This window comes from Grampus griseus (genome assembly GCF_964374135.1).
Source record: "Grampus griseus genome assembly, chromosome: 8".
In the NCBI taxonomy this organism is placed as follows: Eukaryota; Metazoa; Chordata; class Mammalia; order Artiodactyla; family Delphinidae; genus Grampus; species Grampus griseus.
This window is the reverse complement of record NC_139002.1, coordinates 97,461,102-97,475,639: the sequence shown is the minus strand read 5'-3', so window position 1 is coordinate 97,475,639 and position 14,538 is coordinate 97,461,102. Positions and strand designations below refer to the sequence as shown.

At 47.9% G+C, this 14,538-nt stretch overlaps 1 protein-coding gene across 3 annotated transcripts; it reads left to right on the top strand.

Annotated features, from left to right (window-relative positions):
- Window positions 1-7,469: 7,469 nt before the first annotated feature.
- Window positions 7,470-14,538, top strand: ACP2 (acid phosphatase 2, lysosomal). Of its 3 annotated transcripts, none has more exons than XM_082661054.1 (11): window positions 7,470-7,617; window positions 8,197-8,292; window positions 8,624-8,710; window positions 9,595-9,747; window positions 9,857-9,955; window positions 10,035-10,124; window positions 10,581-10,713; window positions 11,509-11,591; window positions 11,706-11,812; window positions 11,900-12,075; window positions 14,393-14,538. In XM_082661054.1, the coding sequence occupies exons 1-11, from the start codon at window positions 7,504-7,506 to the stop codon at window positions 14,524-14,526; spliced, it is 1,272 nt and encodes a 423-aa protein (XP_082517180.1). In that variant the 5' UTR covers window positions 7,470-7,503; the 3' UTR covers window positions 14,527-14,538. The 3 variants fall into 3 exon arrangements, with proteins under 3 accessions (XP_082517180.1, XP_082517179.1, XP_082517178.1); XM_082661053.1 differs by lacking the exon at window positions 7,470-7,617 and adding an exon at window positions 7,751-7,769; XM_082661052.1 differs by lacking the exon at window positions 7,470-7,617 and adding an exon at window positions 7,773-7,845.

Here is a 14,538-nt window from a genome sequence, read left to right as displayed (position 1 = left end):
GACACCCTGGTCTCCCCACAGGACAGGACCCAGCAGTACACACAAGCCGCATCGGGAGCCCTCTGACCCAGGCTAGAGCCAGTTGCTGAACAAGCAGGTTAGGGCGCCATCTCCCCCACACAAGGGATTCAGCCTCAGCCTAATCTCAAGTAAGGGAGGAGGAAGCATTACTGCCAGAGTTACCCCTTCAGGTTACGGGGGTTCAGGAGCCTCCCCCGCATGAAGATGGGAAGGGAGAGCAAAAGGGGTGAAGACCAAAACCTGTTGGTGGTATCTCCACAAAGGTTCTAGAGATTAATGACTGGGACTTCTTCCCCAAACCAGGGCAAGTAGTCAGGTGATCTGCAGTGGGAATCACATGTCTCATTTTGCCAGACACCCCCCACCCCCAGCCGCCACTGTGCAGTCCCACCAGCCCACTGGAGGTGTTAGGTGCAAAGCCTCCCAGCCCCATGGGGCCTTTCCTATGTTTTCTTGGCTCCTAGAAGAGGCAACATGCCTGGGAACTCCTTTTAGGGTCTTCCAGGTCACACTTCTGACCCCCAGAACCTCCAGAGGCTCCTCCTTGCAGCAAAGGGAATCTTGAAGCAAAGATAGGAGCATTCACCAGCCCACAGTTATATGCACAACTGGATGGCACTCCCATGAGGCAGGCCACAAGGTACAGTTTGCAGGGATGGACTGGGGCAACGGCTTCTTGCTGCCTCCATCACCATTCTGGAAGGCTGCAAAGTGTGGGGGTCATCTTGCATGCTGCTCAAGTGACTCCTCCCCAGCCTCCCAATCACAGGAGACAGAAGAACCCAAGAATTCCTGCTTCCCAGGTCTATGAGTTCAGAGATGATATAGACAGCAGAAAGAAGAAAAGTAACATTTATTAGGCCCTACTACATACATTTATCTTTACATGTATTATTTTATTTCTCCTCATGTATAATCCTAGAAGAGAATACTAGCAAGGGGTCAAATATCAAATTTGAATACATGTATAGCTGACTCAAAACTCAAACAAAAAATGCCCACCTCTCTGTATTACACAAAACTGCCCCCCCAGATAGGAAAAACAGTCCACTCACCTGGATTTAGGTTTGCTTCTGCCAACACAGGGTGCAGCAGTAGTTCCCAAACCTGGCCTCATTTTCAGAGATTCTGATTTATTTGGTCTGAGGTACGCCCATGTATCCATCTATCTAACTATCCATCTACACATCTATTCTTTTTGCATCTGTAGTTAGAAACCAAGGTGTGGGGACCACAGAATCATCTGGCAGAAAACATGCAGAAGCTGGGGGTCAAGAAACCAGGGCTCAGCTCTTGGCTCTACCATGTACTTGTGGTGTAATCCTTACCCTTCCTGGGTTTATTTCTCACCATAAAAAGTGAAATAGGGGCTTCCCTGGTGGTGCAGTTGTTGAGAGTCCGCCTGCCGATGCAGCGGACACGGGTTCGTGCCCCGGTCCGGGAAGATCCCACATGCCGCGGAGCAGCTGGGCCCGTGAGCCATGGCCGCTGAGCCTGCGTGTCCGGAACCTGTGCTCCGCAACGGGAGAGGCCACAACAGTGAGAGGCCCGCGTACCGCAAAAAAAAAAAAAAAAAAAAAAGTGAAATAATATCTTCTCCATCAATCCTTCCTACATCGGATGCTTGCAGGCACAACTAATATAGAAATACTTGAACAAGTGGGAAGAAAAGCAAAAGATGAATTTAAGGGATTTTTGTTCTACTTGCCAAAATTTAATAAGCTCGGGATTTACATTCTGAAATCACAATGCTCTGGCTAGTTTGCAAGGAGAGTAAGGGGCATATTAAAACAAAAGACTCAAAAAGTCCCACTAATATGTAGAATTTTGCCAATTAGCCATGTCCCATCCAACCCCACCAATGTGAAAAGGTTTCCTTTGCTAGAAATCTCTTCATTGAAAGTATCTGAGGGCCACTGAATACAGTTAAGCAATGCAGCTTGAGTAGCCTGTGAGAAATAAACCATTTTAAGGGCTATTTGACTGGAAATCAGAAAACTTGAGTTTTAATCCATTCTCCTAAACTGCGTGACCTTGGACAAGTCACTTCCTCTCTCTGGGTTTGTTTTCTTATCTGTGAATTAAGGGGACTAGGTTAGATCAAGGATTCAGAGATGCTGATTTATGAAGCCTCATAATGGTCTTCATGAACCTCTTGGGATTGTATGCAAAATTCCATTTGTGTGTGTGGACATTTTTCTGGAGGAGTGGGGACTAAATTTTCATGATTCATAAAGGGGCCTGTAACAAAGAAGAAGTACAATTCTGCAGCTCGTGGAAGGAAAAGCACATTCACAGAAAGACAGACAAAATGAAAAGGCAGAGGACTTTGTACCAGGTGAAGGAACAAGATAAGACCCCAGAAAAACAACTAAATGAAGTGGAGAAAGGCAACCTTCCAGGAAAAGCATTCAGAATAATGATAGTGAAGATGATCCAGGACCTCGGAAAAAGAATGGAGGCAAAGATCGCGAAGATGCAAGAAATGTCTAACAAAGACCTAGAAGAATTAAAGAACAAACAAACAGAGATGAACACTACAATAACTGAAATGAAAAATATACTAGAAGGAATCAATAGCAAAATAACTGAGGCAGAGAACAGATAAGTGACCTGGAAGACAGAATGGTGGAATTCACTGCCACGGAACAGAATAAAGAAAAAAGAATTAAAAGAAATAAAGACAGCCTAAGAGACCTCTGGGACAACATTAAATGCAACAACATTCGCATTATAGGGGTCCCAGAAGAAGAAGAGAGAAAGGACTTGAGAAAATATTTGAAGAGATTATAGTCGAAAACTTCCCTAACATGGGAAAGGAAATAGCCACCCAAGTCCAGGAAGCACAGAGAGTCCCAGGCACGATAAACCCAAGGAGGAACATGCCGAGACACACAGTAATCAAACTGACAAAAATTAAAAGACAAAGAAAAATTATTGAAAGCAACAAAGGAAAAACAACAAAATAACATACAAGGGAACTCCCATAAGGTTAACACCTGATTTCTCAGCAGAAACTCTACAAGCCAGAAGGGAATGGCACGAAATATTTAAAGTGATGAAAGGGAAGAATCTACAACCAAGATTACCCTACCCTGCAAGGATCTCAATCAGATTCAAAGGAGAAATCAAAAGCTTTACAGACAAACAAAAGCTAAGAGATTCAGCACCACCAAACCAGCTCTACAACAAATGCTAAAGGAACTTCTGTAAGTGGGAAACACAAGAAAAGAAAAGGACCTACAAAAACAAACCCAAAACAATTAAGAAAATGGTAATAGGAACATACATATCAATAATTACCTTAAATGTGAATGGATTAAATGCTCTAACCAAAAGACAGAGGCTTGCTGAATGCAAAAACAAGACCCATATATATACTGCCTACAAGTGACCCACTTCAGACCTAAGGACACATATAGACTGAAAGTGAGAGGATGGAAAAAGATATTCCATGCAAATGGAAATCAAAAGAAAGCTGGAGTAGCAATACTCTTATCAGATAAAATAGACTTTAAAATAAAGAATGTTACAAGAGACAAGGAAAGACACTACATAATGATCAAGGGATCAATCCAAGAAGAAGATATAACAATTATAAATATATACACACCCAACATAGGAGCACCTCAGTACGTAAGGCAACTGCTAACAGCTATAAAAGAGGAAATTGACAGTAACACCATAATAGTGGGGGATTTTGACACCTCACTTACACCAATGGACAGATCTTCCAAGCAGACAATTAATAAGGAAACACATATTAACTAATATTAACAAATTAAAGAATAAAAACCATATGATCATCTCATGCAGAAAAAGCTTTTGACAAAATTCAACATCCATTTATGATAAAAACTCTCCAGAAAGTGGGAATAGAGGGAGGCTACCTCAACATAATAAAGGCCATATACAACAAACCCACAGCAAACATCATTCTCAATGGTGAAAAACTGAAAGCATTTCCTCTAAGATCAGGAACAAGACAAGGATGTCCACTCTCACCACTATTATTCAACATAGTTTTGGAAGTCCTAGCCATGGCAATCAGAGAAGAAAAAGAAATAAAAGGAATACAAATTGGAAAAGAAGAAGTAAAACTGTCACTGTTGGCAGATGACATGATACTATACATAGAGAATCCTAAAGATGCCACCAGAAAACTAGAGCTAATCAATGAATTTGGTAAAGTTGCAAGATACAAAATTAATGCACAGAAATCTCTTGCATTCCTATACACTAACAACGAAAGATCAGAAAGAGAAATTAAGGAAACAATCCCATTCACCACTGCAACAAAAAGAATAAAATACCTAGGAATAAACCTACCTAAGGAGGTAAAAGACCTGTACTCAGAAAACTATAAGACACTGATGAAAGAAATCAAAGATGACAGCAAGAGATGGAGAGATATACCATGTCCTTGGATTGGAAGAAACAATATTGTGCAAATGACTATACTACTCAAAGCAATCTACAGATTCAATGCAATCCCTATCAATTTACCAATGGCATTTTTTACAGAACTAGAACAAAAAATCTTAAAATTTGTATGGAGACACAAAAGACCCCAAATAGCCAAAGTAGTCTTGAGGGGAAAAAACGGAGCTGGAGGAATCAGACTCCCTGACTTCAGACTATACTATAAAGCTACAGTAATCAAGACAATATGATTCTGGCACAAAAACAGAAATACAGATCAATGGAAAAGGATAGAAAGCCCAGAGATAAACCCACGCACCTATAGTCAACTTATCTATGACAAAGGAGGCAAGGATATACAATGGAGAAAAGACAGTCTCTTCAATAGGTGGTGCTGGGAAAGCTGGACAGCTACATGTAAAAGAATGAAATTAGAACACTCCCTAATACCATACACAAAAATAAACTCAAAATGGATTAGAGACCTAAATGTAAGACCGGACACTATAAAATTCTTAGAGGAAAACATAGGAAGAACACTCTTTGACATAAATCACAGCAAGATCTTTTTTGATCCACCTCCTAGAGAAATGGAAATAAAAACAAAAATAAACAAATGGGACCCAATGAAACTTAAAAGCTTTTGCAAAGCAACGGAAACTACAATCAAGACAAAAAGACAACCCTCGGAACGGGAAATATTTGCAAACGAATCAACGGACAAAGGATTAATCTCCAAAATATATGAACAGTTTATGCAGCTCAATATTAGAAAAACAAACAACCCAATCAAAAAATGGGCAGAAGACCTAAACAGACATTTCTCCAAAGAAGACATACAGATGGCCAAGAAGCACATGAAAAGCTGCTCAACATTACTAATTATTAGAGAAATGCAAATCAAAACTACAATGAGGTATCACCTCATACCAGTTAGAATGGGCATCATCAGAAAATCTACAAACAGGGCTCCCCTGGTGGCGCAGTGGTTGAGAGTCCGTTTGCCAATGCAGGGGACGTGGGTTCGTGCCCCGGTCCGGGAGGATCCCACATGCCGCGGAGCGGCTGGGCCCGTGAGCCATGGCCCCTGAGCCTGTGCGTCCGGAGCCTATGCTCCGCAACGGGAGAGGCCACAACAGTGAAAGGCCTGCGTACTGCAAAAAAAAGAAAAAAAAGAAAATCTACAAACAACAAATGCTGGAGAGGGAGTGGAGAAAAGGGAACCTCCTGCACTGTTGGTGGGAATGTAAATTGACACAGCCACTACAGAGGACAGTATGGAGGTTCCTTAAAAAACTAAAAATAAAATTACCATATGAGCTAGCAATCCCACTCCTGGGAATATACCCAGAGAAAACCATAATTCAGAAAGACACATGCACCCCAATGTTCATTGCAGCACTATACTTACAATAGCCAGGTCACGGAAGCAACCTAAATGCCCATCAACAGATGAATGGATAAAGATGTGGTACATATATACAATGGAATATTACTCAGCCATAAAAAGGAACGAAATTGGGTCATTTGTAGAGACGTGGATGGATCTAGAGACTGTCATACAGAGTGAAGTAAGCCAGAAAGAGAAAAACAAATATCGTATATTAACGCGTATATGTGGAACCTAGAAAAATGGTACAGATGAACTGATTTGCAGGGCAGAAATAGAGATACAGATGTAGAGAACAAACGTATGGACACCAGGGGGGAAAGTGGCGGGGGTGGGGGTGGTGATGGTGTGATGAATTGGGAGACTGGGATTGACATACACACTAATATACATAAAATAGATAACTAATAAGAACCTGCTGTATAAAAAGTAAATAAAATTCAGAAAAAAAGGGGGGGGGGGGCTTGTGACTAAATAAGGCTAACTTTTTGACTACCTAGTCTTCAGCTCTCAATTTCTATTCGCTTCTCCATAACAATTCTGGAAGTAATGTTTAGATTCTGAGGTATATATAAATAATTCAATCTGGAGTCATGGGGCAAGATACTGACCCTGCTTTCTTCCATATATTCTGATCACGTTTTATTTCTCCAGTGATCTGAGGTGGTTTGCTATTAGGGGGCAGATCTAAATCAAAGCATCCCAAGGGCCTACGAGCTGACCTCCTGGAGCTGTGAGTCCCCCCAAGCTGAGTCACAAAGCCCTGAAGCCAACTGGCTGCACCTGTATCCTAATGGTCAGTGCCAAGAGGGCCTCTCTGATTCTGTGGAAACCCCACCTACTCCCACCGTATATGCTCCTTCCCCTTACCCCTATATATCTCCCCACTGGTCTGAAATTTCGCCCCTACGGATTCACTGCTTTGGTTTTGCAAAGTCTGAACATCCTGTGCAACCCAACTCCTTTGAGAAGAGGCATGACATCTTGATTCTAATTAACTAAAACTTGGAAGTGGACGGGTGGGAGGACAGGGAAAGGACTGGAAGGGGGAGTGAGAGGAGTCCTGAAGCTTTGCTCAGGAAATGAGCATTGGCTACACTGGGACCAACCTCAGGGACACAGGAGTCCAAAGGGCTGTTTACACGCTGTGCCCTACACCCAAAACAAGACTTCTTCCGGGGAAGAGAGCCAGTGCCAAGGCTCAAATTCCACCCGAAGGAAGGGGTGTGGAGAAAGGCGCCCTATACCACCCCTCGCCCCAATTCTGCACCCGCTCTCGCTCTAGGTCAGGCCCGGCAGCACCCCGGCCCGAGGGGGTCGCTTGCTGTGCCGGCCACGGTCCGGCCTAATACAAGAGCCACCTTGGTACTGGGTCTCCGCGGGCAGAGGCAAAACCCACGCTCAGTGTTCTCTTTACCAAGACGAGGTCTTCAAGCCCTTTCTGCAGGGCGAGGTCGCGCTACATTCCCACGCTTCTCCGCCACGGCGGGATCGCGAACCTCCTACAGGAATTCCCTACATGATTCCTCCTCCCTCCATCCCTGTCCCCACCTTTAGCAAGATGGCGGCGAGAGCACTTCCGGCGTGTGTCCTTAAGGGTGCGTCCGGGCGGCTGCTGCAAGTGCCACTCAGCGGGTTCCAGCCTCTTTGCTGCACAGACTACAGCGGTGATGGCGGGCAGACAGTTCGGCTGGAGCTGGGTGGCTCTTCTCCAGCTCTTCCTTGGTGTTAACCTGATGGTGATGCCACCTACCCAGGCCCGGCGTCTGCGTTTCGTTACCTTGGTAATGAGATGGGGTCGCCAAGGGCTCGCCAGTGCTAGGAGGGCACCGGCCTGCGGGTGGAGGGATGGGCGGGGCTTTGCTGGGGTCTGGGGTCCATTGGAGGAGGAGCTGGTTTAAGAAGAGACGACCGGCCTGCGGGGTTGGAGGCCAGGGTTCGCAGTTTTTGTGAAGCTCTGGGGTATTTGGGGGGGCAGGGTGTACGGAGTTCAGTATTAGAGGATAGGTCGGGTGAGTCTGCCTTGGGACAGGGATGTAGCTGAATGGTAAGAGGCTCGCGAAGAAAACCTTTGGTGATTTTTTTTCCAGTTTCCCCCACCATCTGCATTGCTTTTATTTCTTTTCCTTTCCCACCTGTACTTTTGATTTTCCCAAGGTCTCCAGTGACATTGCTTAGCCAAGTTAGAACCTCTGGAACCTGGAGGAAGTTACTGACTTCTGAGTTGGGGTCTTTTGCAGTTGGTAGAGTTAAGGCTTCCCAGAGTGAGTGACGGCTCCTTCTCAACATGGGGCAGAGTTTGGCTCTGTGTCCACATCGAGGGGACCCTTCTGACCTGTAGGCTAACCATTTTCTTCCCTCAGCTGTACCGACATGGAGACCGTTCGCCAGTGAAGACATACCCCAAGGACCCCTATCAGGAAGACGAATGGCCCCAGGGATTTGGTCAGCTAACCAAGGTGGGTCAGAAGCCAGCTCTCTCTCAGGATGAGCTGTAGAATGAGTGACCTCTAGAGCAGGCTGCAGAGCTTGGGGCCTCACCAAACTGCCTTTTCCCATGTGGGTGCTCATTTTGACCACATTTCTTAATCTTACTTTCATCTGTGCCTAGATTAAAATGGGCATACATAATGCCATGCACAGTCGGCCACTTAATAAATGACTCCTGGTATCAGATTAATCCACTCCTACTTTCAACCAGGAACTTAGAAAGCAATAGTGGCTAGGCCCTGTGGTAATTGTGAGCCATCCCTTCCCTGTGGGCCTCTTAACCCTTGGGTTTGCCCACAGGAGGGGATGCTACAGCACTGGGAGCTGGGCCAGGCTCTGCGACAGCGCTACCATGACTTCCTCAACACCTCTTACCACCGGCAAGAGGTAAGGCTGGGAGTTCTAGAGGCAAGGGAAATGGGAAGTGCTGTTCTCACCCTCTGCCCTCAGGGAGACTACGGGTGAGGCTGGGCACGCCTCCCTCCATGCACTTTTAGTTACAGCACAACTACAGGACAAAACATCCAAGGGCTGTCTAAAACAAAACCCTAGAGGCTGAGTTGCCCCTGCTTGGCTTGGAGAGAGGCAAAAGTGATCAAGCATCCAAGCTGACTTAAGGATCTAGCAAAGTAGTTTCTGACTCTGTGAAGTAACTCAGGCTTTCCATCCAAGACACTTACTGAGTACCTGTTATGGGGCAGGCACTATGCTAGCATTGCACATAATGGTGCGCCATACAGATCTGATCTTTATGCCTAAATGTTGTTATTGTTTCCTTGAGGGCCAGCCGTATCCTGATCTTGCCCTTTCTCACAGCTTAATCCTCCCTTTTCACAAGCAAATATCTCTGTTCCTTATTTTATTTCCTCTCCTGGTCTCTAAGACAGTTATAAAGGGAGGTGTGATTGAAGGCAGTTTCTGCCCTTAAGGACCCAGGCCTAGATAGGGAAACAGGTGTTGTAATAAACCAGGCAAGCAGACAGACCTGAGAGCCTTGTTGACTAAGCACTTTGGACTGGGAGGGGCTTTGAACTAGAGCCATTCCCACAGGAGTTCTTCACAGATGGGGGACAGCTACGCCCCCAGCTGAGTGGCCCTTGGCTGGGAAGAGGGATGAGGAAGGCCAGAGAAGGGGAGAGGGCCAGATGCATGGTTGATTTATAATTTGCTAGGTGACCATCAAGAACAGAACCACCCCTGGAGCCCCAGTGAGGGGCCAGAGCTCTCCCACCCCGCTCCCACAGATGAGACTTATGTTGTCATCTCTGCAGGTTTATGTGCGAAGTACAGACTTTGACCGGACTCTCATGAGTGCTGAGGCCAACCTGGCTGGACTCTTCCCTCCCGACGGGATGCAGCGCTTTAACCCAAACATCTCTTGGCAGCCTATCCCCGTCCACACTGTGCCCATTGCCGAGGACAGGGTAAGACCAGCCAGCTCTTCCCTAGAGGTGGTGACAGGGACAATTCTGGCCGTTGGCCTGCTGATCCCCGACTCCTTCTCTGCCTCTGCTTCCCCGCTTTGGTCTGCAGCTGCTGAAGTTCCCATTGGGCCCATGTCCCCGTTTTGAACAGCTGCAGAACGAGACCCGGCGGACACCGGAGTATCAGAATGAGAGTATTCAGAATGCAGTGAGTGGGGCTGAGGTGGAGGTCACCACACTGTCCTTTCCCCCAGGGCAGGACTGATCCCCTGATCCATTTTTCATAGCAATTTCTGGATATGGTGGCCAACGAGACAGGGCTTACGGACCTGACACTGGAGACCATCTGGAATGTCTACGACACACTTTTCTGTGAGGTGAGCCGGCTCAGGGTCCCCGGTGTGACCACTCTTCTCTCATACCTCGACAGGCCTAGGTGACCAGGCCAAGTAGAACACAGTGCCTGGACACCATGCTTACTGGGGAGGTCCAAGCAAGCCACCTCTTGTGAAACAAGGGAACTTCCCTCACGGGTGAAAAAGAACCTCAGAGTGGGAAACAGTTTATCAGTCGTCAGCAGTTCCTGCTTCTGTCCACCCAGAGCTCTCGTGGTATCTGACTCCATTCTGCTGAGTCACACTTCTCGCTCCCAAGCCTGCTTTCCTGTTCCCTGCAGCCTATGTCTCCTGGTTCCAGTCCCTCTGCCTCTCCTCTCCCTCCCCTCTATCACACACACACACACACACAGGTACTGTCCCACGTGGGAAGAGAGCTGCTCTCCGGAGAGGCTCTGGCCTAGGCTGGGGAGCTAACCTGCCCGCTGCCGTACACAGCAGACACACGGGCTGGTCCTGCCGCCCTGGGCCTCGCCCCAAACCATGCAGCGTCTGAGCCGGCTAAAGGACTTCAGCTTCCGCTTCCTCTTCGGGATCTACGAGCAGGCAGAGAAGGCCCGGCTGCAGGGGGGTGAGTGACAAAAGCAGCATGTCACTCCCCTGTCAGAACCCTACAGCATTAGACATCTGCTCCTGGGGGCTTCTTACATGCTTACTTCTCTGCCTGAGGTGTTCTCTGCTCTTTCAGAACCAGATCCCCCTAGTTATCCCGTCAGCCATCCAGTCTCCCCAGTTCTGCAGATACTTAACATGTTTGTCACTGTGTGAGTGACCACAGTTAGGTTTTTGTGCTTTTCTGCCATTCATATCCTTAAGTTTCACCCATGTCAGAAGACCCTCCCTTCCCTCAAATGACTTCCTACCTCCAGAGGACCACCAGGGGCCACTCTGAAAGGACGCTGAGAGTAATACACGTCAGTTTCTTCATCTGAGCACCCAAGGGAGTGCCAGCCGCCAGACCTTTCCAACATCTAGAAAGTTTTCAGAGCCTACACATGACAGAGTTCCCCTGGCCTGGAGCCCCCATCCTGTGTGCTCTGAAGCAATCTTAAGTTTATATTTATTCCCAACTGGAGTAATTCTTCAAACATGGGCAGGGCCTCATAGCTCCTTTATAAATAAATGGGCAGGTTTCCGCACCTGTGAGAAATATAGATATCTTGTTTTGTCTTGCTTCCTTCTGTAAATTTGGAAGTTATTAGAGAGCAGGGGCTGCTGTAGAGTTTGCGTGGTTCCCCTGAATCTAAAGCGTTCTCTGTGCTGGTGATCAGACCCAGGACTGGCAGAGGGGGAGAGGACCTCAGATAGGTCTAGTCAGAAGACGGTGATGGCTGTAGCCACTGACACTGGGGACTCTCTCCTTCAGGAGTCCTGCTGGCTCAGATACGGAAGAACCTGACCCTGATGGCAACCACCTCCCAGCTCCCTAAGCTGCTGGTCTACTCTGCGGTAAGCTTCCACGGTCCCCAGTGTGCTGACGTCACGTAGGAGCTGGATCTCTCCTCTCTTCAGCGCCTGGGGGTGTGGGGGGCAGTGCTGATGGGGAGCCCTTCTCTCTTACAGCACGACACCACCCTGGTTGCTCTGCAAATGGCGTTGGATGTCTACAATGGTGAACAAGCCCCCTATGCGTCCTGCCACATATTTGAACTGTACCAGGAAGATACTGGGTGAGTGGAGCTATGGGTCTGCCCTGAGGAGAGGCGCTCACGTGGGGACTGTGGGCAGCTCCCATCTTGTCTCCTATCAACCCTCAGGAATTTCTCAGTGGAAATGTACTTTCGGAATGAGAGTAACAAGGCCCCCTGGCCGCTGATCCTGCCTGGCTGCCCTCACCGCTGCCCGCTGCAGGACTTCCTTCGCCTCACAGAGCCTGTTGTGCCCAAGGATTGGCAGCAGGAGTGCCGGCTGGCAAGCAGTCCTGCAGACACAGGTGAGCTGCTGCCTGCCTCCATGCTGGCCGTGTCCCAGAACAGCTTACAATTCATATCCACAGGTCTCGAGAGAGCTGATGCACTTCCAGCCGTCCTGTTGCAGGGATGGCAGTCCTTTAGCCAGCTCAGACGCTGCATGGTTTGGGGCGAGGCCCATCCTATCCCTAGACAGTTAATTTCCCACCCTGAGACGTACTCCTCACCCTCAGGCAATGCCCCTCTTCTTATACTAAGAGAAAATAAAAGCAACCGGGAGAAAACTGTCTTGTCCTCCCACCACCAGGTGTTCCAGCTTACTCGCTGGTACAAGCCACCACTTGGAGCCAGCCTTTCCACTTACACTCTGGGTCCATCTCTTCTCACCTCCACACGGACCCCGGTGCTCAGTGTTACTGCTCTCCTGGATCAGTGTCATCTCAAAGCCTAAAAAAACCTCTTTGGCCCACGTCCTTCTCCAGCTGCCACTCCTTTTCTCTCTCCCCTTTTCGGGTGTAATCCTTCAAAGGGTTGCCTAGACTCTGGTGTCACTACCTCAGTGCCCATTCTCTCAGACTCACACTGGACAGTCTTATGTCACCTGCCACTCCATGGAAACCACTCTTGTCAAGGACCAATGACCTCCTCTTACCAAAGCCAGTGACCAATTCTTAGCTTCTCTCACCTCTCAGCAGCATTACAGAATCGATCACTCCTTCCTTAAACACTTCCTTGGCTTCTCTGGTTCTTCTCCTAACTCATAGGCAGCTTCCTTTACTAGCTTCTCCTCCCCACTAACCAGTGGATGGCCCAGGGCTCAGCCTCGCTCTTTCCCCATCCATGCCTGCTCCCAAGGTGAGCTTACCCAGCCTTATATTACCATCTCCATGCTAAGTTCTGTCTTTTTATGACTCACAGATTCATGACCTCTTCTCTGAGCTGCAGGTTCACATATCCAGCTGCTGACTTGAGGTCTCTACGTGGATGTCAACTAAGGCATGTCACAGTTGAAGTCTAAATCCAAATGCTCAAAAATCAATCAATCCATCCAAATGCTCTTCCCCCAAATCTGCTCTTCCTCCAGCCTTCCCCACCTTAGTAAATGGCGCATTAGCCACCTAGGTGTATAGCATAACCCAAAGCGCTATTCTGAATACCCTCTTCCTCAGACCCCACCTCCAGACCACTAGCAGATCCTACCAGCCCAATCTTTGAAGTACACGCTCTTGCTCCCTAGCCCTGTCTGCCATCATCTCTTGCCTGAAGTACTGAAAAGCTTCCTAACGTTCTTTCTGATTCTGTTCTTGGCTCTACCAGTGTTTCAGCACAACAGAGTTAATTTTTTTTAAACATAAATCAGTTCACATCACTACTCTTCTCAGAATCTTCCAGTGGCTTCCCATTACATTTGGAATAAAACCCAAGTTCTTGGGCTTCCCTGGTGGCACAGTGGTTAAGAGTCCACCTGCCAATGCGGGGGACACGGGTTCGGGCCCTGGTCTGGGAAGATCCCACATGCCGCGGAGCAACTAAGCCCGTGCACCACAGCTACTTAGCCTGCGCTCTAAAGCCCGCGAGCCACAACTACTAAGCCCGTGAGCCACAACTACTGAGCCCACGTGCCACAACTACTGAGCCCGTGCGCCTAGAGCCCGTGCTCCGCAACAAGAGAAGCCACTGCAATGAGAAGCCCGCGCACCACAACGAAGAGTAGCCCCTGCTCGCTGCAGCTAGAGAAAGCCCACATGCAGCAACAAAGACCCAACACAGCCAAAAATACATAAGAAAAATAAATTAAAAAACAAAACAAAAACAAAAAACCCAAGTTCTTTACCATGGCCTCCAGGCCCTACTTGGTCTGGTCCTCTGCCCTCATCTCCTGTGCTTGTGTATTCTGCTCTAGTGATACTGACTTTCTTGCTGGTCCTAGAACATGCCAAGCAAATTCCCTTTTGCATTTGCTTCCCGTCCACCCACCCCACCCCCTGACCCCTGGCCTCAGGACACTCTTCTCTCAGATCTTTTGTATGTCTCAGTGACTCCAGGTTCAAATGGTCACTTTCTCAGTGACACCTTCCCTGACTGACCTACCTCTCCATCATTTCCCCCTTACCCTGCTTTGTTTTCCTTTATGGCATTTGCCACTAATCCATCATGTCTATCATTTGCCTGTCATGGCATCTCCTCTCCTAGAATGTAAAATCTACAAGGGAGACTTTGTCTTGGCCCTCTGTGATATCCCCATTGTAAGAACAGCACCTGGCATGTGGTAGGCACTCAGATATTTGCTGAATGAACACTGACATGACCTTTCTCTCGCCCTCCCTGCCCCGTGCCCAGAGGTGATCGTGGCCTTGGCTGTATGTGGCTCCATCCTCTTCCTTCTCATAGTGCTGCTCCTCACCGTCCTCTTCCGGATGCAGGCCCAGCCTCCTGGCTACCGCCACGTTCCAGACGGGGAGGACCATGCCTGACAACCACTCAGC